Raw genomic sequence first — 21,614 nt, 5'->3', positions numbered from 1 at the left:
GGGGTCGCGCGCCGCCTCAGTGCCCCGCCCGTCGCCATTTTGGCTGCTTTTGCGTCGCTTCCGCCGCTGGGAAGTAAACAGAGAAAAAGGGGAGGGGAGAGTGAGAGGGGAAAGGAAGGAAAGTCAGCGACGCGGGCGGGACACGACACGACGCGACGCGACGGAGAAGGAGGCGCTGAGGTCGCGCTTCGGTGGAGGGAGCTGATGTGGCCGGAGCGGAGGCGCCAGCGCGGGCCGAGTCCTGGTTAATGCGAAGCGCAGCAGGGAGCCGCCAGGTGAGCGGGCTGAGAGGGGGTGGGAAGGAGGAGGGCAGAACCTCCCCTGGAGCCCCGCGGGGAGGAGGAGCGGGGTTGGGGCTTTGGGGCCCCGAGGGAGCCGCCCCCGTGGCGAAGCGGATCTGGGAGCGACGGGGCTTCATCCCTGCCCTCGGCGTTCGTGGAGCATCGCTGTCTCCCCGCAGGAGTCGTCCCGCTTCCATCCCGCCTTGTTTTCCGCGGAACTGGCTGTTCTGGGCGGTCGGAGGGGTCGGGTTTGGGTCTGGATCGCCCCCTCCTTCAAGCCCGTGTCCCCGCCTCAAACCCATATCTCCCCCTTTCCGCCTTATTAGCGCATTCCTCTTGTTTCTGGAACAGCATTCCAGCCTGGCGTGAGCAGCACAGCAAGCTCAGGCTGGGGCACAGGCGAGTCGTGCGCGGTGGGTTTGGTTTTTGTTGGGTTTTGGGTTTTTTTTGTTTTGTTTTGGTTTTGTTTTTGTTTTTTTTTTAACAGCCATTATGTTCTGTCTGCACCTCACTCGGCAATAAAAACAATGTTTAGCATGTGCTCTGCTCCTCCTCCTGCTGACTAGACTGTGTGGTGACGGTGAACACGACTGCATTGCAAACAAAGATAGCATGGGTTGCGCCTAGATGCAAAGTTCACAACACGGAATTCAGAAACGAGTCGTTATAATAGGTGGAGAAATTTACCTGGGGAATCGTAAGGAATCGGGCATCCCAATCTCACCCATTTTTCTGTCTTGGTAGATAGATTTGGGTGTTTTCTTTGCTTGGAGGCTTTTCTCCCCCTTTTCTGTCAAGATTTCAAAGCACAGTTGATAATAGCAGCAATTTGGAAAAGTTTTATCAGCAGCGTGACCCGAGTATGCCAGAGTTAAAAGCAAGGTTGATGATTCGAGTGTTTTAAGAAATGATGAGCAGTCATTGTTTGAAAAATGAGTTGTGCCAATACAGTAATACGCAAGCGTGGAATTTTGCATCAGTGCCTTCCTCTTTGAAAAGTTATTTCTGTTTACCTTGGATTTAAAGCAGTTGGATCTTTGGGCCATCAGATACATAAACCCAAGTGAACCGAAAGCCTCAGTTGCATTTGCCTGTTCTTGTATTAAGTTTGCAAAGAAATTTGCTCTCCTAACTGGTCTTTTTTTTTTTTTTATAAGTAGATAACTTTTAGATGACTGGAAACTTCTGCAGGCAAAGTGCATTCTTTCAATTTTGTATTTGTATTCTTAGGCATGTTAAGAGGTTGAAACTAGTTATGTTTTTAAAAATCTATTTCAGTGCTTTAAATTCTGAAAGAGAAGACAAAAATTAGATTAATTAATTGGCTAGAAATTAGATGACAAAACAGTCATCTAATTCTTAAAATCATATTATTTTTTTTCTTCTCGAGCTTAGACTTCTTTTTCCTCTTTGGAAAAAGTTAGACAAGGAAATGTTTTTGAAAACTTAGATTACTCTCCCTTTTCAATTACAGGAGCATGCAAGACGTCAGTAACAAAAAAGTTGTTTGGAACTGTCTTTTCCCATTTCCTACTTCTTAAGCCGTGGCATTTAGAACACACAGCATCTTATTTTCTTGGAGGAATGTGACCTGAAGTTTATCATCACCGTAGCTCTAGTGATGGCTGTATTGTCTCTTTTCTCCCTTGGCTGTTTGTAAAACTTTGGATAGCACCCTTCAGCTTCACACGTGGTTTTTGATCTGTTACCAGACTACCTAGAACTCACCAAAGTTAACTCAGAAGTGCAACTTTTAAGTTGGCTGTTGATGACCTATCATAGAATTATAGAGTGGTTTGGGTTGGAAGGGACCTTAAAGATCACCCAGTTCCAACCCTGCTGCCATGGCCCACTTCTGTCAGCCATGCCTCAGTTTATTTTTCCAGCTGAAAAATATTGTAAGAGTTTTCTCAGTGGCACTTCACTCCTGGTCTTCTCTGAAAAACAAAAAAAAATCAGATATAGTGCTCGTGTCTTTGAAAAGATCATTTATAGTAAGTGTGCTGTATCTGTGAATCAGTTCCACTGTACATGCCCATGCAGTGTGATAAAGGGGAAAATCCAAAACTGACTGCCTAATGCAATGACAAAAGCCTACCTAACTAGAAAATTTATGCACATATATTGCCTTGTTAGCAGAAGGTAAGGCAGGATCTCTGTAAAGGAAGATGTGGAGAGACAGTCTTAACAGTTACCTGTGTATTTTTTAACAAATTAACAAGAGGTGGCTTTGGGAAGACTTAAGGACATCAAGCATGCCATCCCAAATGGGCATCTGAATAGCTTGTGTCTGTTAGTTGCCTGTTATAACCTAGTTGTTTGGAATATCTGCTTAGTCTAAAGTTTAAAAGCATGTTGCATTTCTTACTAACTTGTTACAAATAATATAGTTACTAAGTTTTAATTATTCAGTTTTCACAGTTGTGCAATCCAGTTCCTTCATCTTTTTGTTAGTTGCAGAAGGTTCTATGTTACTATTCAGTTTTCTGGATTTCCTTCTATATCAGTGAGGTTAGTGGGTCAGCAACAGAAGTCTCTCTGAGGTGGAAAGCTTGTTTCAGCACAGGAGTCATGTTCTGCATAGTCTCATCGTCATGAGTTGTGAATTGCAGTGAAGAGTTCTAAGGAAGCGGGTCAAGATTTTTGCTCAAAAGTGTCTTCATCTCGTGATTGCCCCCAGGTGCTACTGGGATTAAAAAAATGACATTCAAAACTCAAAACAAATTGTGTTTCTCAGTCTCTTGTGACAGTATGTTCAGGTTGATTCCCATGGTTTTGTGAACAGCTTCAGGCCTCAAGTCACAGCTTGCTGTTGTCTTGTAAGCGGTTAGGATTAAAGTGTTTCAAAGGTAGGTAAGGAGATGCTGGCTTTGAGGAAATAATCTGTGATGCATTGGAAGACAGTATCACTTTTCACTTGTATATCTAGCACATTACACCTTGTTTCAAAATTTTACTTAATTGCAATACATAGCAGGGAAGGTTAAGTGTCCAGATCCCAAATGAACTGAGCATATGATAACCTTAGATGTGCAATTGTACTTGAATGTTGAACCAGAATGATTTCACTGGGTATGAAGTCCATATTTATCTTACAGAAATCATGGAGGTTGGGGGGGGCGGGCTGTCTTTAAATGTGACAAGCCCACCCAGTCCCCAGATTCTCTTAGCTTTTTAGAGATTAAGACTGAGTGTATTGTAGTTCAGTATGAGGTCTCATTCCTAGACACTTAGGACATGATGTGCATTGCATTGAGGCTTTTAAAAATAGGTTATTGGATTCTAAGTTCAGTTGTGAGCTGGCATGTACACAGAACATGCTTTGATCAAAAAACTATGCTAAATATACTTCAGATATTTGTAGTGGTGTTTTTCTTCCCTCTTTAATAATGTAATTTAAGGTAGACTTTGTGTAAGTAAGACCACTAAGGGAGAAGTTTATGCTGCTGAGAACAAGAGAAACGTTTGCCTCAGACATGTTGAATTTAATATGATTTTTATGAAAGTTTGCTGATGCTTCTGTAAACTTTTTTTTTTATTTTTGTGGGTTAAAACATCTAGACTGTTACTGGAAATCTTTCATAATACATGTTTGCTCTTTAGGTAGAAAAATGAAAGCACAACAATGTTCCATAATATTTGAAAAGTCATGGCAGTTAAGAGAAGTCCTTGGTGACTGGAAGAAGGGTAACATTGTCCCCATTTTTAAAAAGGGTAGAAAAGATGACCCTGGGAACTACTTACCTGTCAGCCTCACCTCTGTGCCTGGAAAGATCATGGGACAGATCCTCCTAGAAGCTATGCTAAAGCACATGGAGGACGGGGAGGTGATTAATGGCAGCCAGCATGGCTTTGCCAGGGACAAAATTGGTCCTGTGTGACCAATCTAGTGACTTTTTATGATGGGATAACCATAGCAGTGGACACGGGAAAACCAGCGGCTATGATGTATCTGGACTTCTGTAAAGCCTTTGGCGCAGTCCCTCACAACATCCTTCTCTCTAAATTGGAGAGATATGGATTTGATGGGTGGACGGTTCGTTATATAAGAAACTGGTTGGATGGTTGTATTCAATACGTAGTGGTCCATGGCTTGAAGTCCAGATTGGAGATCCGTGCCAAGTGGTGTCCCTCAGGGGTCCGTACTGGGACCCTCAGCAAGTTTACAGATGACACCAAGCTGAGTGGTGCAGTTACCACACCAGAAGGATGGGATGTCATCCAGAGGGACCTGGACAGGCCAGAGAAAGTGGGCCTATGTGAATCTGGGCTGGAGCACCTCCCATATGAGGACAGGCTGAGAGAGTTGAGGTTGTTCAGCCTGGAAAAGAGAAGGCTCTGAGGAGACCTTAAAGTGATCTTCCAATATCTGAAGGGGGCCTACAAGAAAGCTGGAGAGGGACTGTTTACCAAGGCTTGTAGTGATAGGACATGGGGGAATGGCTATAAGCTGGAGAGGGGCAGATTTAGACTAGAAATAAGGAGGAATTCTTCATGATGAGGATGGTGAGGCACTGGCATAGGTTGCCCAGGGAAGTTGTGGATGCTCCATCCCTGGACATGTTCAAGGCCAAGTTGGATGGGGCCTTGAACAGCTTGATCTAGTGGGAGGGTTGGAATTAGATGATCTTTAAGGTCCCTTCCAAACCAAACCGTTCTCTGATTCTTTATATGTTTTTGAGAATGCAGTTTTAAAATAGATACATATTGAAACAACCTTTTTTGAATAAACAGAAAAAAAAGAGGTTATTCCTATCTGGAAATAGAAATTAATGGACTAGATGCAATGTCTGCAAACACTATTTTCTTTCTTGGCTGCCTTTTGCCTTCTACAGTTTCAGATGTTGTTTCTGGTAAGTAGGACTAAGGCATATGAATGTTATTGTTATTGTTCAGAAGAATATCTTTCCATTAATAGGGAAGTAGAGCGATAATCAACAAAACAGTAAAACAAATTACGTTCAAAATGTTCTGAAACACAAGAGAAATGCTGAAAGGAGATTGAGTGTTATAAATGGATTGGCACTGCTAATGATTAAAGAAGTAACATTGAAGATATTTGTTTAGGTGGTAATGTTATTTTTAGACTACAGAAAACATGCTTTTTCACCTCCCTGGTTTTCTATAAGTGTTCTTCTTTCTAGCTCTGTTACAGTTACAAAAATATGTAGCTTTTTTTCCATGTTATTTTTATAGAATGAAACGAGGAAGGAAAACTAATGAGGCCAGCAGCAGTTCATCTGAAGAGACAGCTGAGAAGAGACACAAGGTTACAGATGAGAAAGTCACAGCTGTGCAGAGTCCTGACTGGGCAAACCTGCTTCAAGACATTATCCTGCAGGTGTTTCAGTACTTGCCCCTTCTGGATCGTGCTCATGCATCCCAGGTCTGCCGAAGCTGGAACCAAGTGTTTCATATGCCTGATCTGTGGAGGTGTTTTGAGTTTGAACTGAATCAACCAGCTACATCTTACTTGAGGGCTACACATCCTGAACTTATCAAGCAAATAATAAAGAGGCATTCCAATCACCTGCAGTACGTAAGCTTCAAGGTAGTGTATTTTTGCAGCTTTTTAAAAGTAATTTTTAAATTTGTTAAACTTGGTTCTTTTTTCTATTCTTTTTTTCTGCGTTTTAATTAGCATGTTTTAAGGAAATTTCTCTGCCTTCGAGGCAGTTTTGATGGTTCATCTGTATAAATATCGAAGTATGGGAAGTATGATTTGATCAGTGTCAGTAGTTGAAACACGGATCATGAGTGGTAATTGACAAATGTGATGAAAACACTTTAGCATGCTGAAAACAAAAGAACATCACTAAGTGTTAGGAAAGGCTTATGGTGTGATTAGGATTGCCAGTTATTTAAAAAGAAATATGGCAGCTCTCAGTGTGGTAGCCTTCTTGTCAGGCCTACTGTACCTGAGAAACAGGTTGTGTTAATGGGCATAGAGACATAGAGGTTACCATAGAACCACAGAATGGTTTGGGTTGGAAGGGACCTTGAAGATCATCCAGTTCCAACCCCCATGCCATGGGCAGGGACAACTCCCACTAGATCAGGCCACCCAAGGCCCCATCCAACCTGACTTTGAACACTGCCAGGGAGGGGCATCCACAGCTTCCCTGGGCAACCTGTTCCATTGTCTCACCACCCGGGAAGAATTTCTTCCTAATGTCTAGTCTAAATCTTAACCTCTCCAGTTTATAGCTGTTGAAGTGGGCAGAAGTACTTCAGTTCTGATACTGCTGCACTTATGGGTAGCTGCCTCAAAATTCAAGTCTGATCAGGATACGTAAGTTGGACACCTCCTCATTTCATGTCCTGTAGGGAGCTGGATCTACTATTAATGGTTGGAAAACACGTAATGCACAAAAAGTGACTCCAGTAATAAGTAGCTAGGAGTTCTAGTATTACGTTGTATAGGATTGTCTGTGTATGGCATCTACTCAGTGCAGCTGCTTTTCAGTAAACTGAAAAAATATATGGTTATTTGCACAGGATGGTGTATCCGCTGATTGTGCGTGGCTGAGAAATACTGTTCAGTCAGAATTGGCTTTGTTAATGTCATGGAATTGTTTTCAACAGATGAAAAGCTTTAATGGTGGCCTACATATCACACAGGTTTGGAAGAGTGCTGTGAATTGGTCGTGTGCATCAACTGTGTGACTGCTTTGGAAAGGAAATGACTTTGCAGCAAGGTGGATGCAGTCGTTCCTGATGTCTGGCAGTTTTAATGTAGAAATTGTCAGTGTGTGGGTGGCTGGGCACCTCTGCCTGATACCATGCGTCGCTACTGCATGATGCAATATAAATGTAAACAGGGCGTCACAAGGTGTCTGAATAAAGAAAATTTATAGCGGTATTGGGAGGACCTTTCAGTGTCTATCTACATTCTATTTTACTTTGCAGCAAACATATTTGAAGAATTTCAGATGCCTTCCCTAGTAGGGTGATACTTGTGTCCTTTCTTGTATGTGTCCCTTCCCTTGTCCTTCAGTGTTTCAAAATGAACTCTAGGTCACAGGAAATGCTAAGGATCAAGGATAATTGAAAAGAGTTGATATAACACAGACTGTTACTCTGTCAAGGCTGAAAACTTGGGATATTTTTGTAGGCAAAGAAATGTTGGATTGTTAAAAATCGAGGTCTTTCAGCTTGTGTTCTAGCAGAAAATGAGCATTCATTGGACTCAGATCGATTGCTCACAAGGTAGCATGGCTTCTTAGGATTGATGTCATGATCAACCTTTTTACTGTTCTGTATCTTTGCAAAGCTATCATGCCTGCGGTGTGTAAGAGGTTATTTGGAAAGCACATCCAAGTGTTGGGGAAAATCCACCGGAGGAATGTGAAGTATTTTGGTCATGTAAGAAGCTGACTAAAGAAAATATTTTTTTTTTTTTGTTGAGAAAGTATCCATTGCAGATCAGTAGTGGTATTAATGGTGAAGGTTCAGTCATATAGTTTCAAATGATAATGCACTTAACACTCCAGTAGCTCTGTGTTATGAGCTCCATTACTGTAGAAGGAATCGCCAATTTAAACAGTAAAGAGCTTATAGAATTCCTGCATTTTGATAAGGAAGAATGTAAAGAGCAGGCAGGGTAAGCTCTAGACCTAGATGAACCTCCACTTGCTTATTATCTGATGAGGGTTAAATATCTTGGAACAAACTGTTTAGCTGCCCCCTCACCTTGCTAAATTTTACCAAATATATATAGGAGAGTGGTAAACGTGTAGCAAGTTATCTTGGACTTTTGGTAGGTACTTTTTTGGTGAAAAAAGATGACATTAAGTGAAGTGTTTTGTGGATTTTTATGATAAAACCTTTCAGAAGGTAAAGAGAAAAAAGTAGAAGTACATCTGCTCCTCCCTGCATTTTTGCGTAAAATATGTTTGATATGTATTTTTTTGAACCAACAAATCTGTTTTGTTTTAAGGTGGACAGTAGCAAGGAATCTGCAGAGGCAGCTTGTGATATTTTATCACAGCTTGTGAACTGTTCTCTGAAAACTCTTGGGTTAATTTCAACTGCCCGGCCAAGCTTCATGGATTTACCAAAGGTATTTTAATATGTATATTTTGCCATAGCAAAGTATTGCAATGATTCATACAGCATTTCCTGCACTTTATGGGAAGTTTGTTGTAAGAACATAAATCTTTGTTAAGGAAAACTTTGGTACTGTGCTCTACTAAAGGGAAGAACTGAGATGTTGTACTAAGATGGATAACTAAAGTCTCAGTCGTTCTCTGCACCATGTGAGAACGTAGTCCTGACCTCATTCTTCCAAGTCCTCTTACCTATTGACCTCAATGTGATGCTGAGCAACACAATGCAAGTCAGAGGGGCAGACAATTCATGTCTGTGTAGTTGTACTGTGGGAGATGTTTAGGAGACAATTATTACTGAATGAGTGGTAGAGTTTTATACACGTGGACTTGCTGTAGGGATTGTATTACCATTGAACTCTTTTTAGAAAGCAGAATGATCATCATTTTCAGTACTTCATGCAGTCATGTGTTGGATTCTTGGGAAAAGTGCACTGTATTTCTGAAATCTTCTGTCAGATTTTTACCTTGCATGTTTACCAAAAATTAGATTTTTTATTAGAAGACAACAAATCTCTTAGATGCTTCAAAACAGTAATTCTTTCTGGTGAGTTAGAAACGTACTAACGCTCAGAAGCAAGAGAGCGGGTAGGGTAACCTGGGCTGCTTGTTCTATGACAGGGACACCTCGGATGTCTCACAGCCTTATTTCTGGAATCCAGTCCACATGTATGTCAGGGCCGGATACAGCTAGCCTATTAGCTGGATCTTGGTGATGTCATTGCTGATGATGGCAGCAAGGACAAGGAAGAACTAGGGACAGCCTCTGGAAAGGAAGTAGGCTATAGGGTTTAAAGAAGGTTAGCTGCAGAAGGATTATCAATTATTATCCTTGGCAGTCATCACAGCCATGTCATGTAGTTCTCTTGACTATGTATTTTTAATCCTTAACTTCCAAAGAGGCTTTGCAGATCTTTAACTAGTTTTTTGTATGTTTTTTCCTTTTTTGATGTGATTTGAGATATGACTGTAAGAAAACCTAAATGTAGTGAAAACAATCTGCAGTCTTAGTGTGTTATCAATACTTTGTCCTTTCAGCTCTTGCATATTATTTTATTACTTAATACGAGTGCTGTTTTAGCTCTCTTAGTTTTCACTGGAAAGATATGCTATGGTCATATTCAGCTTTCTGAATAATTGTAAGTTTTTTTTGTTCCTGATAGGTTCTCATGTGGCCTTTAAAAAATATATTCAAAATGAGCCAAAATCAGTTGATTGTCAACATCTATTGATGTTGTAATATTGTCAGTGGCAGATGTTACCACCAGCAATGACTTTTAAATTTTCTTAAGCCGCTAATGAAGTTAGAGGATTGAATTGGACCATTAATAAGTTCCTTATAGGATGCTGTTAGTAACAGGCCTGTTGGAAGCAAAGCTGAATAGATCTGAAAAACAAGACTCTCAATTCTTCTTTTCTTTTTTTAAATCGGACTGTATAGGAAATGTGAACTACTTTGCATTATCTTCAGCGGTGCTTTTCTGATTTCACATAACTTGACATCTGGCAAATATTTGTAAATCATAGAATCATAGAATGGTTTGGGTTGGAAGGGACCTTAAATTGAAGATCCAGTTCCAACTCCCTGCCATGGGCAGGGACACAAAAATCACATCTAGCATTTTGTTGCCTGATACTTTACTGAGCGCATCCTACATGAGCCTTTTGAAGAATCATACTATAGGCTACATGCATGGCCATATTGAAAAGACATTAAATCACCAGATTTTTCATTTTGGAATATTGCCTGACTTCTGTTTCAGGTTACCTCGTTTTGCAAACATGGCTGACTTTCTTTGCCTTTCTCTTTAACAGCCTTTTTAGTTAAGGGAATTACTTTCTAAACACAGAATAAAAATGCAGTACTAATACTTTCAGAACACAGAGTAGAAATATTATTAAAGCACCTTTTCCTCAGTACGTAACATATATAATCAGCATATTTTTAGTAGAGTTGGGAGTAGTCCCTGAAGCCAAAATGCCTAGTGCTCTGATTTACTTTTTGTTTCCATTTACATGAAATGACTCTGAGTTTATGTTAATGTGAAAATATTAATCCTTGCTCTAAATCTAATCACATGTGAGTTTTAGCAAAAGCCACAAATATCAGAAAAATGATCAAGTACTGATGCCATGCCTTCTCCCATATAACTGTACTAAGGATTCCACACGTGCATGTGGCTCACTGTGAAACAGTATTGAAATCAAAGTAGCAGGTAATTTTATGGGGTATTTAATTTAGTGCATGGAGAAGGTACTTCTGAAAAGTCTTTTATTCAGGCGGTCCTGTAGGAAATCGTGAAGATAAGCTAATTATTCGATTCTTTTATGCCACCAATGATTTCTACAAGCACTACTGTATCTACTCCTTAGTCTGTTTTTCTCAAGGTGTCCTGGACACACTGTCTTACTGGTGAGTCTCAGCAGTTGCATAAAATTCTAAAGAGCAACCTTGAGCACTGGACCTGCATTATCTATGCTGCTTAACTGGTAATTAACCTGCTCCTTGGCTCTGTTTGGTCCATGCCAGTTAGCTGTGCAAGATACATCCATTCAAACCTTAAGTACCCTGTGTGGATAGTAGGTGGGCAGTAGTACTGTTTGGCTTTGGACACAACAATACAAGGTTGCTATTCTTGACCATGTTTGCATCTCACCAGTGTAGCACAACTTGCTGCATGAGAATTGCTGTTCAAGAAGATGCTTCTTTTTTTCACTGCAACTTGCAAATAATCCTCAAAATTCGGGCTTGTCAGTTTTCTCTTTGCTCATGGTCTTCCTATGGATCTAGGTTTGTGTGGTAGATTGTCCCAGGTCAGTTTCCTGATTTGTATTTAATGTCAGATATTCTGATTTGCCAAATACTAGACTAGCAGTGCAAAATAATTTACTCAGAAATGTCAATTTTAGTATTAATTTTTAGCTATGCAGTATCACAAGAATGCTTTTTCAGCAAATGCTATTAATGAGAAAAGTGCGACTGCTGTGTACAATGTAAACCTGTGGAGATTTTTATTTCTGATACTACAGTTTCATTTAAACTTTTTATTTTCCAGTCTCACTTTATTTCTGCACTGACAGTGGTGTTTGTAAACTCCAAATCCCTCTCCTCACTTAAGATTGACGATACACCAGTAGATGATCCATCTCTCAAAGTGCTTGTGGCTAACAACAGTGACACACTCAAACTCTTGAAAATGAGCAGTTGTCCTCATGTTTCTCCAGCTGGTAAGCTACTGTAGTTTGTTTGTTTTTTTTTTTAAATGTATGCATTAAATTGTATCTGAAACCAGTAAATCCCTGAAATACTAGGGGCAAGGAAAGAGTGAGGATGAATGTGGTATCTACAGCAACTATTACTGAATAAAGTTACCAGTTACTTGGTTGTCAGTCCCTCTATCCCACCATCTGCAGAGTGGCTACGGAGCTAATAATAGAATAGCACGTTTTTGTTCTGGGCAAATAATAAACCTCTTGTGCAACTTTTAAAAAGAGCATGTCTTGGTTTGATGGTACACTAATTCTGCAGTGACTAAGTACTCCAGTATAATTAAGTGTTTTGGAGCACTATTTCCTTTTCCACAGTTCATTATGTATGGGGTTTGAATGTTGCAGTGTCATGGATTGTGAAGATGCTGGTTTTGCTTTCTTTTAGAATGACTGTTTTATCTTTTTGCTGGAGAATGAGTGCAGACAGATCAACAAAGCAGAGATGACTGAGCTGCCATTACCAAATGTACTTCATTAACACTGTCAATGTGTTTGCAGCAAGAATGAAGCCTACTTGTATCAGAATGAAATCATTCAGATTGAAGTTCATAGAACTAACGTTTGTGGAAGACTTAGGTAATGCAGAGCAAGTTTAAGATTGATTCACAGCTCATCGATTTAAAGCTTACTGTTTTTCACTGAGATAGTGAAGAGGAATTATAAATGAGGTGCTGGCACCTTAGTTAAATTCCTCTTCTGAGGATAAGTAGAAACTATATAAAAATATAGTTTTATATAAAGAAGTACTGAAAAAGCAGATTTGATTTGTGGAGTTTGTCCAGCAAAGCATTCCCCAGACTATTAACTAAAATGTTATTTCCTACAAAGTTCTGCAATCATGGATAGGGCATTTTTTAAGTTGACTTGAGTAACTGATTTTTCTGACTTCAAAGTTCAGTTGAGAATCCTTGTCTCTGAGAAGTACAGGAGGCAGAATGTGTCTTTCAGTGGGAATAGGCTCCAGCAGTAACTTGTAGCTAGGCGAAGTGAGTCATTTTCTTGGACTCTGATCCAAGAGCAACCTGTCAGCTCTAGCAGACTTTGCTGACTTGTGGCTTATCCTTGCAAGAAGGTTTTATGGGACATCAGAGACTTGATAATTTGGGAGAGGGGCATGGGTTTGCAAAGCTGTTTGACTGGTATATTCTGTTTGATACATCTTGCATGATGTTTTAAATTGAAGGAACAATGGATAAGAAATGACAATGCTGTTGAAGGAACAGGGAGCACAACTGTTACCGTCTTTCATGGAGTGAAGGTGAATAGAATGGGATCAGATGCATTAGTGACCAAACCAAAGTGTGCTAAGCAAACGTCAGGAGAATTTGATTGCTTAATTCAGGTATGGGTGTGCCTTGAGGTGGAGAAAAAAGTGGAACAAAAGAAAGGAGTTGGTATGTGGAGAGTTGGCTTCATAGCAGGCAGGCTGCAAAAACAACACTCTTGAAGGAAAACGAGAAACTTTGAGCACCAAGACTTACCTGTTTTCTATTAATGGGAATATTGGAATTATCAGGCTGCTATAAATGTGGAAAAACTGTAATTGAATCAAAGGGGCCATGAGTTATGCAAAGCTATTTACTTGTAGATGCACTTAAAATGGTATAACATGCCTTCAGATTGCATCTGGGAAGGGGCAAATGTTCAATACTATAGTAGCTCTTAAGAAATCCATTGGTGAAGGATGGGAGTATAATGCAAATAGTGCAAGAGAGACTACTGCTGCAGGGATAAAGGGAAAAGATTAATATCAAACTGTGGGTTGCTTACAAAGGATGCTCTGAATATCCCTAAGTTATTGTACAAAGGTCAAGTAGCACATTTTGGGTTGGGCTGGAGAAACAAAGGCAGCGATGTATTTCTGATCTTTGTGAACGTATCTAAAGTTTGTGCTGCTTACCGTTTCCTCTCTGAACTTTAACTTACATTAGAAGTGCAACTATACCTTGTAAAACAAAATAAGAGTTATTTTTAAATCCAGATTGAAGTGTTGTTTTCTATTACCTGAAATATTAGCTGTTGGAACAGAAGGATCTCGTAGCATTGTTCTATGGGCTATTTCTGCTCTGCTTTGGGGGTTCTCTTTGGATGGGGGGCTGAGGAGGAGAGTGAGTACAGGGGATGTCTGCATCAGCAGTTTAGTAAAGGAGTTTTTTTGCTACAAATCTGTGCTGTATGGTATCGGAGCAGTTTACCTCCCAGTGACACAATTTAGGCAGTGCCCATGGGTGTTCTGCACATGTTCCTTGTAGGGGATGTGGCCCCCATCAGGGGCTCCGGGCAGGCATGACAGCAAGTAGCAGTCTACCTTGTATTTGTGGTCAGTTTTATGTCAGGAGACATAAGTTCATTGACAGCACGTGATGTGGGTTTCCAGTGCAGACCCATAAACTATCGCAGCACACTGGACCCCAGTCCTTTTGTATTGCATTGCACCAGTCAATAATGTACCCTTATGGTTACCAACAAGGATGTGTTTTGTTTACCTTTTTGTAAGGGTGGCAATCTGGATAAGGAGCTGGTTTGGATGCTACATTTGTAGCAAATTTTGAGTTTATAGTGATGAGACAATATCTGAATCTTGAAACACTGTTTAAAATGCTTCCTGTGTCAACAGACCTTGGCATTATGAACCGCAAGCCCAAGCCTGCTTCAATGAAGTGGTCGTAGCAGCTGTTGTAGGAGCATTGCTGTTAAGAATAGTTGTTTTATATGATTTAGGGACAAGAACTGGTCTCTGGAATGTATAGAAGGTATATAGAAGTTTGTAGTTATACTTAAGTGTTCAAATTTTGTGCTCCAGTCTTTAAAAATAAGTAGTGAATTTTCCCTTCATATTGGATCCCAACTCTTTCACCTGAATCAAATGATGACTATGCTTAAGTGTATAAACTATTTTTACAGGAAGTAGTTGAAATAAAAGTTGAGTTAAAATTCTGTTTACCTAAATTTTACTGATTTTTGTTCATCTAACAAACTTTATATTTGATATAGTTAGAAGAGCTGCTGATTCATTTGTTTGTGCAGATCCTCAGATGGAAAAGACATATTTTTTTTTTTGTGTATGTATTCATGCAACTTTGGGGTTTTTTTTGTTGTTAAGAAAGTGCTTTTAGGATCAGTGCAGGCTTCTTTCTTGAGTTTAATAACCACATCTTAAAATCACTTGTCTATGTTCTTTCCCATTGCTTCAAAGCGATGGTGTCTTGAGCTCAGGTTTTCTGGTTGCACGTTAAATGTTATGTTCTCATCTCTTCTATTAATGGAAAGGCTGTATCCTCAATGTTCACACAGTTTTCTGGGGCACATGAAATACAGAGGACTGTGTGCTTTTTTTTAGTGCCTTTTTTTTTTTTCCAGTTACCTGTGTGGTACCATTGGTGGAAACCTTATAGACTGAATATAATTCTTTTTGTTAGTGTCTCTGTCATCCTTTTATATTGATTCATTAAAGGGAGAGTCTAAAAATCACTGTTCTAAGAATTAACACTCCCAGTTTTTAGTTTCCCCCTTTTTGTTTTTCCAAATTTAAATATTTATACTTTGCTAGTAGAAAAAATACTGACAGCAGCAACTTCTATATTTAATTAAAATCTAGCTTTTATGTTTAGCAAATATGCTTTATCTAGCAAATTATGTTGGCTTTCCTGAGGTGACAGATTTCATTCCTGTCTACTTTGTCAGCCACAGAAGGGACAGCAGTTGTTCCAGAGCAAGCTAGGGAAATACTTTTACTATGAGTAAGCTCCTTTTACAAAAATTGAGTGTCTGGAGTTAGGAGAGGGAATAACAGTCAGTATGTGCTGTTTACATATTTGTTACAGGAGAATCAGTGATGCAAGATGTTCACTTCTTTGTGGTTCCCTAGCAAAATAGTGATGTAATCGAGTAGTGCATGTCTCTGACCACTTGGGTACAAAGGAATCACAAGATCATGCTTAGTGAAAAAGAGTTATGTGCCAGTAGTCCAATACAGCTTAGTTTTGATGTTAGGTCTTGATTGCGTGGTGGAATACATTGTCCTTGTACCCTCTTGACACACCTATACAAGTCACTGGTATGTTTCTTGTTTGGATATTGGTATAGTTATCTGTGTAACTCTTCATAACTGTCTTTCCCCAGGCATCCTTTGCGTAGCTGACCAGTGTCATGGCCTGCGTGAGCTGGCGCTGAACTACCACCTGCTGAGTGATGAGCTTCTGCTTGCTTTGTCTTCTGAAAAGCATGTCAGGTTAGAACACTTGCGCATCGACGTTGTCAGTGAAAATCCTGGACAGACTCAGTTCCACACGATCCAGAAGAGCAGCTGGGACGCTTTCATCAAGCATTCTCCAAAAGTAAATTTAGTAATGTACTTTTTCTTGTATGAAGAAGAGTTTGACCCATTCTTCCGTTATGAAATACCTGTCACTCACCTTTACTTTGGAAGATCAGTAAGCAAAGACGTCCTTGGCCGTGTTGGGATGACTTGTCCTCGGTTGGTTGAACTGGTGGTGTGCGCCAATGGGTTACGGCCTCTGGATGAGGAGCTGATACGTATTGCAGAACGTTGCAAGTTTCTGTCAGCTGTTGGCCTAGGAGAATGTGAAGTCTCTTGCAGTGCCTTTGTTGAGTTTGTGAAGATGTGTGGCGGTCGTCTCTCTCAGCTTTCTATTATGGAGGAAGTTTTGATTCCGGATCAGAAATACAGTTTAGAGCAGATTCATTGGGAAGTTTCAAAGCATCTCGGTAGAGTCTGGTTCCCGGACATGATGCCCACATGGTGAAGTCCTTCAGAGACTTCAGGGCAAAGGGAAAGGCACCTTAAACCCAAGCTTACCATAATGCAATTTACTGTATAAGCTTATGTAATACTATAGTTTTTACTGTAAGTTACTTCATTGTTTAACTACAAAATTCATAAGTAACTTTTGATTGAAAAATTAAAATCTGATTCAAAAACAGAAATAATGGGTAGCTGCAAAATCTGGTTTCATCCAAACAAAAATCTGGTTTGTGTTTAGATTTGTTCTTTTTCATTGACAGTGACCTCAAATTCTTATGGAAATTAAAAATGTATTTAAAATATTGAAATGTACCTGCAAAATATCATTTTGAAGATGATGTCCTTCTTTTAGATACTGGTATTGAACACAATCAAATTTTGATCTTAAAAAAACTAAACAAAATGCCACTGAAACTGCATGCTTCAGTTGCAGACTCATTTCTAAATGCAGTCACCCAAGATGACAAGATTAAGATTATAAGGGAGTATTTAGTAGGCTGTGAAATATCCTTTCTCTTATATAAAGTCATACAAGGCGAGAGCAATACATAATATAGTTTAGGTAAGTTTACTGTCTTATTGAACAGAGTATTAGCTCCATCTAAAATGTATTTAGAATGCAAACAAATAGAGCGAGCTACCAGAAGCGGTGTGGGTTTCTTTTCCCCCTCTATGCTTTTTAATGTAGTTTGCTCACGGAGTCTCAGATCTGCGTCTAAACCTGTTTTAAGGTATTTTATGTCTAGCTCAGGAAGCGAAAGCATTCTGGGGAAAATTGTAGATACATTGTATTTAAAACCACATTGGAGGTAATGAGCTGTTCTTGCAGGTTATACAGTTATGCAGCATTGAGTTGGATGGAGTAATGCATAGTTTATTAAAGAACTCCATGATATGGTTGTGAACAGTGCAAGACAAGAAAGTTAAGATTTGAATGGCGACCAAGAACCTTTTAACAATCTTAGACCTTTTGGCTGCTTACAATTTGAGAGAAATGACACTGTAACAGTTGCTTACGCTGTATAAACTAATTGTAAACTGTAAATCTGTTCCAGAAATGTTTATGTATAAAGTGAATGTTTGATAGATGATCATTTTGTATACATTTAATTCAGCTAGTTTAATCATTTCATAATTTAAAAACCTAAAAGCAGTAAACTTGCGTGAAGTAGAGCAATAGGCAAAAGTTTGGTTTGAATATTTGGTAAATCAGTTTTATTAAAGAATGTTTTTAGTCTGTAAATGATGTAGGCAATGTATTGCCTGTAATCTGGATGTGACTTGTGACTTCATTTCTTACTGCCAACAGCTACATCTTTTTTTTTTTTTTTTTTTTTTACATGATTGATTGGCAATTCTAAAGAATTGGCCTGACTGCGGAATGTGTTGGGAAGGTGGGAGCAGACACCAGCAAGGCAGAGCTCCTCTAGTTGTGAGCCCTGTTGAGCTTTGCTGGTGTCAGCCTCTCTCTTGAGGTGAGGGCTTGTTTTGGTAATCAGTAGATTTTTTTTTTTCATTTCTGACTTCAATAACGTTTACCTAATGTATAGTTCAAGTGTAATACACTTACGAGCGTATTTAAGTTCGTAACTATATTTTGAGCAAACATTGCTCAGTGGACTGGACACCTTTATAGGGGAGTTGTATGTTTCTGTAGAGCTTTGGTTTAAAAAAAAATCACATTTTAAGAAATACATGGTTTTGTATTAGAATTTGTTTATTTAATGTAATACTATAATTTGCTTTTATTTGTATAAAAGGTGTCAATACATTCAGTCCGTAAAAGTAAAAAAGCTCAGTGGGTTTGTTTTTTGTTTTGTTTTTTTTCTTTGTATTCTGACTCTTGAGATTGCCTGTGTGGTAGAGGTGGAGTAACTGGACTGATCTGGGGAAGAGGACATGTTTTCACCTAATTAATGTGCGAAGTAATCTCAAAAGTAACACTACTTGTACCTCTTTGGACCTTGGCTGCCCGTGTCCTGATGTTGGCAAAGTAGGTTGGTCTGTGGTGGTGGGCAGAACGGAAAAGCAAGACACAACCGAAATACCCAAGTTCCCTTGCTTTTGGAATTAGTGTCTTTGAAGCCCAGTGTTGCACTTCTCACAGAGCAACCTCACCCAGATCCTGAACTGGGGACACGTTGGCAGCTGAGGGCTTCATGCTTCATTGCAGTGGAACTGCTTTTCCCAGCAGAGAGATCACTGCTGGCCTCTTCTGAGAAAGTCTTTCTTGTTGTGTGGACTTCAGAAAGTCCTTCATAGACATGACATAGTATCCTGGCCATTATCATAATGTTCAAGGGTAAGAAAACCACTTGAAAGCAGTTGTCTCTCTCCCACGGAAGGTCTGCAGTTTTTATACAGAACCACTTGCAACATCCTTAGCTCAATCCAGCCAGAAAAAAAACTTCCCAGGCAAATTTATATTCTAAGTATCTTCAGGAAAAGCTGCAATGCTCCATTTCAGCAAATCTTGTGCAGTTCATATTTTGCCTTCTACATGTTGGAAAAAATGAATAATAACCAATAAAGTAATTCATGACGTGAGCAGTAATGAGTGCCACAGACTGTCAGGTTCACTAGAAACAACCTAGAAGTCTTATAGCTGTATAAAATAATTTTCTCTGGGTTTTCATTTCTTCTTTTCAGAAGAAGGTAATACAGTGCTGGGTTGTTTGTCCAGTTTGGGGTAGGAATTGTGTGCAGTGGCAAACTGATCTCTGAACAAAAATGCTACATAGGTTTGGGATAGGGAATTGCTGTTGATGGTGAACAGCTTGGGTGATTCTGACCAGCTGTGTTAGCTTAGAGAGAGAGGTTGTATCCAAAGTGAAATAAGAGCAGCTGTTTACATTAACTTAGTAGATTCCTGTGACTTACCTAAAGCTACAAATCTGTAAATTTAAGTGGGTTTTTTGAGGGATTTTTAGTCAGAAGCTTAAACAGCTGTTATGAAACTGATCTAACTACATAGGTATAAATTGGCTGCATCTTTGGCTGGTCTGGTTGGTGGCATGCAGAATGGCAAAGGTCAGTGCTGCTGGGCCTGAAAACTGAAGCATAGGTTTAATGAAACTTGTGAAACCTTAATGGGACTCAGAACTTCAGTGTCTGTAGTTCAGCCTACAAACTAAATTTAGTTTCCTACAGTACAGGTCCTGTAGAAACACGTTCCTTTGAGATACGTTTGGAGTTCAACAGTATCTAAAGTAGGACAGTGGAACCACAGTTGACCTTAGATGTTCTGCATGTAAATCCTTGTTAGATTTTTCTTGTAGGATCGCATCTATTGCTGGCCATTGTAGTTCCTGTGCTTTGGAAAAGAGTGTATGCTTTCTGCTCTGTCCTCCATCTGTGCTTTTGTAAGATGGTGTGGGAAATAAGGTTGAATGCAAGAATAAAAGCTAACTACGGGAATGGTGCTGAACGTGGGGAGAAAAGGGACAGGATCCTTCGCTCCCCTTCCCTTCCACTCCCCTCCTCCTTGCTATGGCTTGAGTACAAGGCCTTCAACAGACAGGAATGCACCAAGGGCATCTGAAGTGGGGAATGAGACATAGAAGTAGGCATAGTGATCTGTGACTGGCAAGGCCCCTACAAGGACAAGAGCCTAATTATTTTCTAATGAGTTGCAGCTGCTGCTTTGACAACCTGGCCTACAGCTGACCTCTGCTCATCATTGTAATATAGTCATACTATTGAAACACACTTCCACACATAAGGCTTACCCTCCTCTGAGGCAAACCAATCCCATGGCCACTCCTCCTGGGCTTGCACAGTTAAGTTTTGGCATGCAAAGCAAGAATTCTTTCTCCACCAATCGGCAGCTACTATAGTGACCACATTCACTCAAGCTTACTATAAAAAGTGTAGAAGAAAGTAAAAGTTTTGGTGGGCAGGTGCGAAGAAAAGAAAAATGTCACCAAAGCTCTAGGTATTCCCATCCCCCTGCCCCCTCGGACTTCAAATTTACCAACTTGTGACATTCATCATGTTCCTTGCAAAATGCTGAGGAACTAGGGGGTAGCTCTGGAGAAAGTGTCTGTTCCTTCACCTTGCAGCATGATGGAAAACTTGTAATTTCCCATTTTAGGACTATCCTGCATAAAGATCAACTGTCATGGTTCATTTTATTATTAAGGAGAAAGACTCCGGTGATTCCGTAGATTTGGAGATGATTATGCTGCTGCAGGTGTGCTTTGATTGTGTACAGGCACCTCACTGCTCTCCAGAAAGCCAGTATTCCTTCAGCTTTTGTAAGTTGGAATTAAAGGGAACTAGTTGCCAAGCTGCTTTAGGCGTAGCCAGGAATGTGACTGAAGGACAACACAGCTGGCACAGCACCATTACTGCATCACTGCCAGTAAAAGACTGCAATCGCTTTTCACAGGCAAATCTGGGACACTGACACACCACGAGCTGTCATGCTTCTTTCATATTAAGGATTCTCTGCTTTTTAAAGGAATGTAAAAGGAAAATAAACATGGGTTCTGTGACACAGATCTAATTGAAGCCTCAAGTAGCCTTTAAGTCAGGAGAATGCTAGAACACTGCAGATAGGCATCAAAGTTGACATCAAAACTGGCTGTTCACTGTTCTAGAAAACTTGCACAAACATCTTAAGAAGAGCTATTTGTATTGTGTTTACAATATGGGTAAAAGAAATGGTGACAAGATCACATCCATGTCATCTTTTAACAGATTCACTGCCTCTTCTGACCCCGCTGAACACCTACATCATGAACTAGAGAACAGTTCATGAGTCTGAGTTATACAAAAACACAGAAACACCAATCTAAGGCACATGTTGATGGAATTGGACACATCCAGGAACCCAGGTCTGTCAGCTCTAATGCACTGATCAGTTGGTCAGGCCAGAAGGTCCTTGTAATGCTTGTGTTACATCTCTGTTGCTGGGCTGGTGCTATCCATTGCCACACAGCCATGGATACAGAGAGTGCCTGAAAGCAGAGTGGGCAGGATGCCTCCCGTTCACCCTCTGGTGCTGCAGAGTTCAGCCAAAAGAAGCCACTACAGCCTGCCCTGAGGCACCAGGCATCCATGGTCTCGGAGAAGCTGGCCAACTCAGAGACGCCGAAGCATTCAGGTACGTATTGTGCAGGTAATATGAAAAAAAGGCAATAGTCTTTCATGTGGACTAGCAAAGGCTTCCCAACACAGCTTTCACTG

The 21,614-nt window shown here is 40.1% G+C and overlaps 1 protein-coding gene across 2 annotated transcripts; it reads left to right on the top strand.

Moving 5' to 3' along the window:
• Window positions 1–60: 60 nt before the first annotated feature.
• FBXL3 (F-box and leucine rich repeat protein 3) lies at window positions 61–21,610 on the top strand. Of its 2 annotated transcripts, none has more exons than XM_054067187.1 (5): window positions 61–275; window positions 5,478–5,832; window positions 8,221–8,343; window positions 11,446–11,617; window positions 15,782–21,610. In XM_054067187.1, exons 2-5 carry the CDS (start codon window positions 5,479–5,481, stop codon window positions 16,423–16,425), a joined length of 1,293 nt encoding a protein of 430 aa, XP_053923162.1. In that variant the 5' UTR covers window positions 61–275; window position 5,478; the 3' UTR covers window positions 16,426–21,610. The 2 variants fall into 2 exon arrangements, with proteins under 2 accessions (XP_053923162.1, XP_053923169.1); XM_054067194.1 differs by lacking the exon at window positions 61–275 and adding an exon at window positions 422–680.
• Window positions 21,611–21,614: the final 4 nt, after the last annotated feature.

Source organism: Cuculus canorus, chromosome 1, assembly GCF_017976375.1.
Source record: "Cuculus canorus isolate bCucCan1 chromosome 1, bCucCan1.pri, whole genome shotgun sequence".
Taxonomy (NCBI): Eukaryota; Metazoa; Chordata; class Aves; order Cuculiformes; family Cuculidae; genus Cuculus; species Cuculus canorus.
The sequence above is the reverse complement of the archived record's forward strand: the minus strand, read 5'-3'. Positions and strand labels throughout refer to the sequence as shown.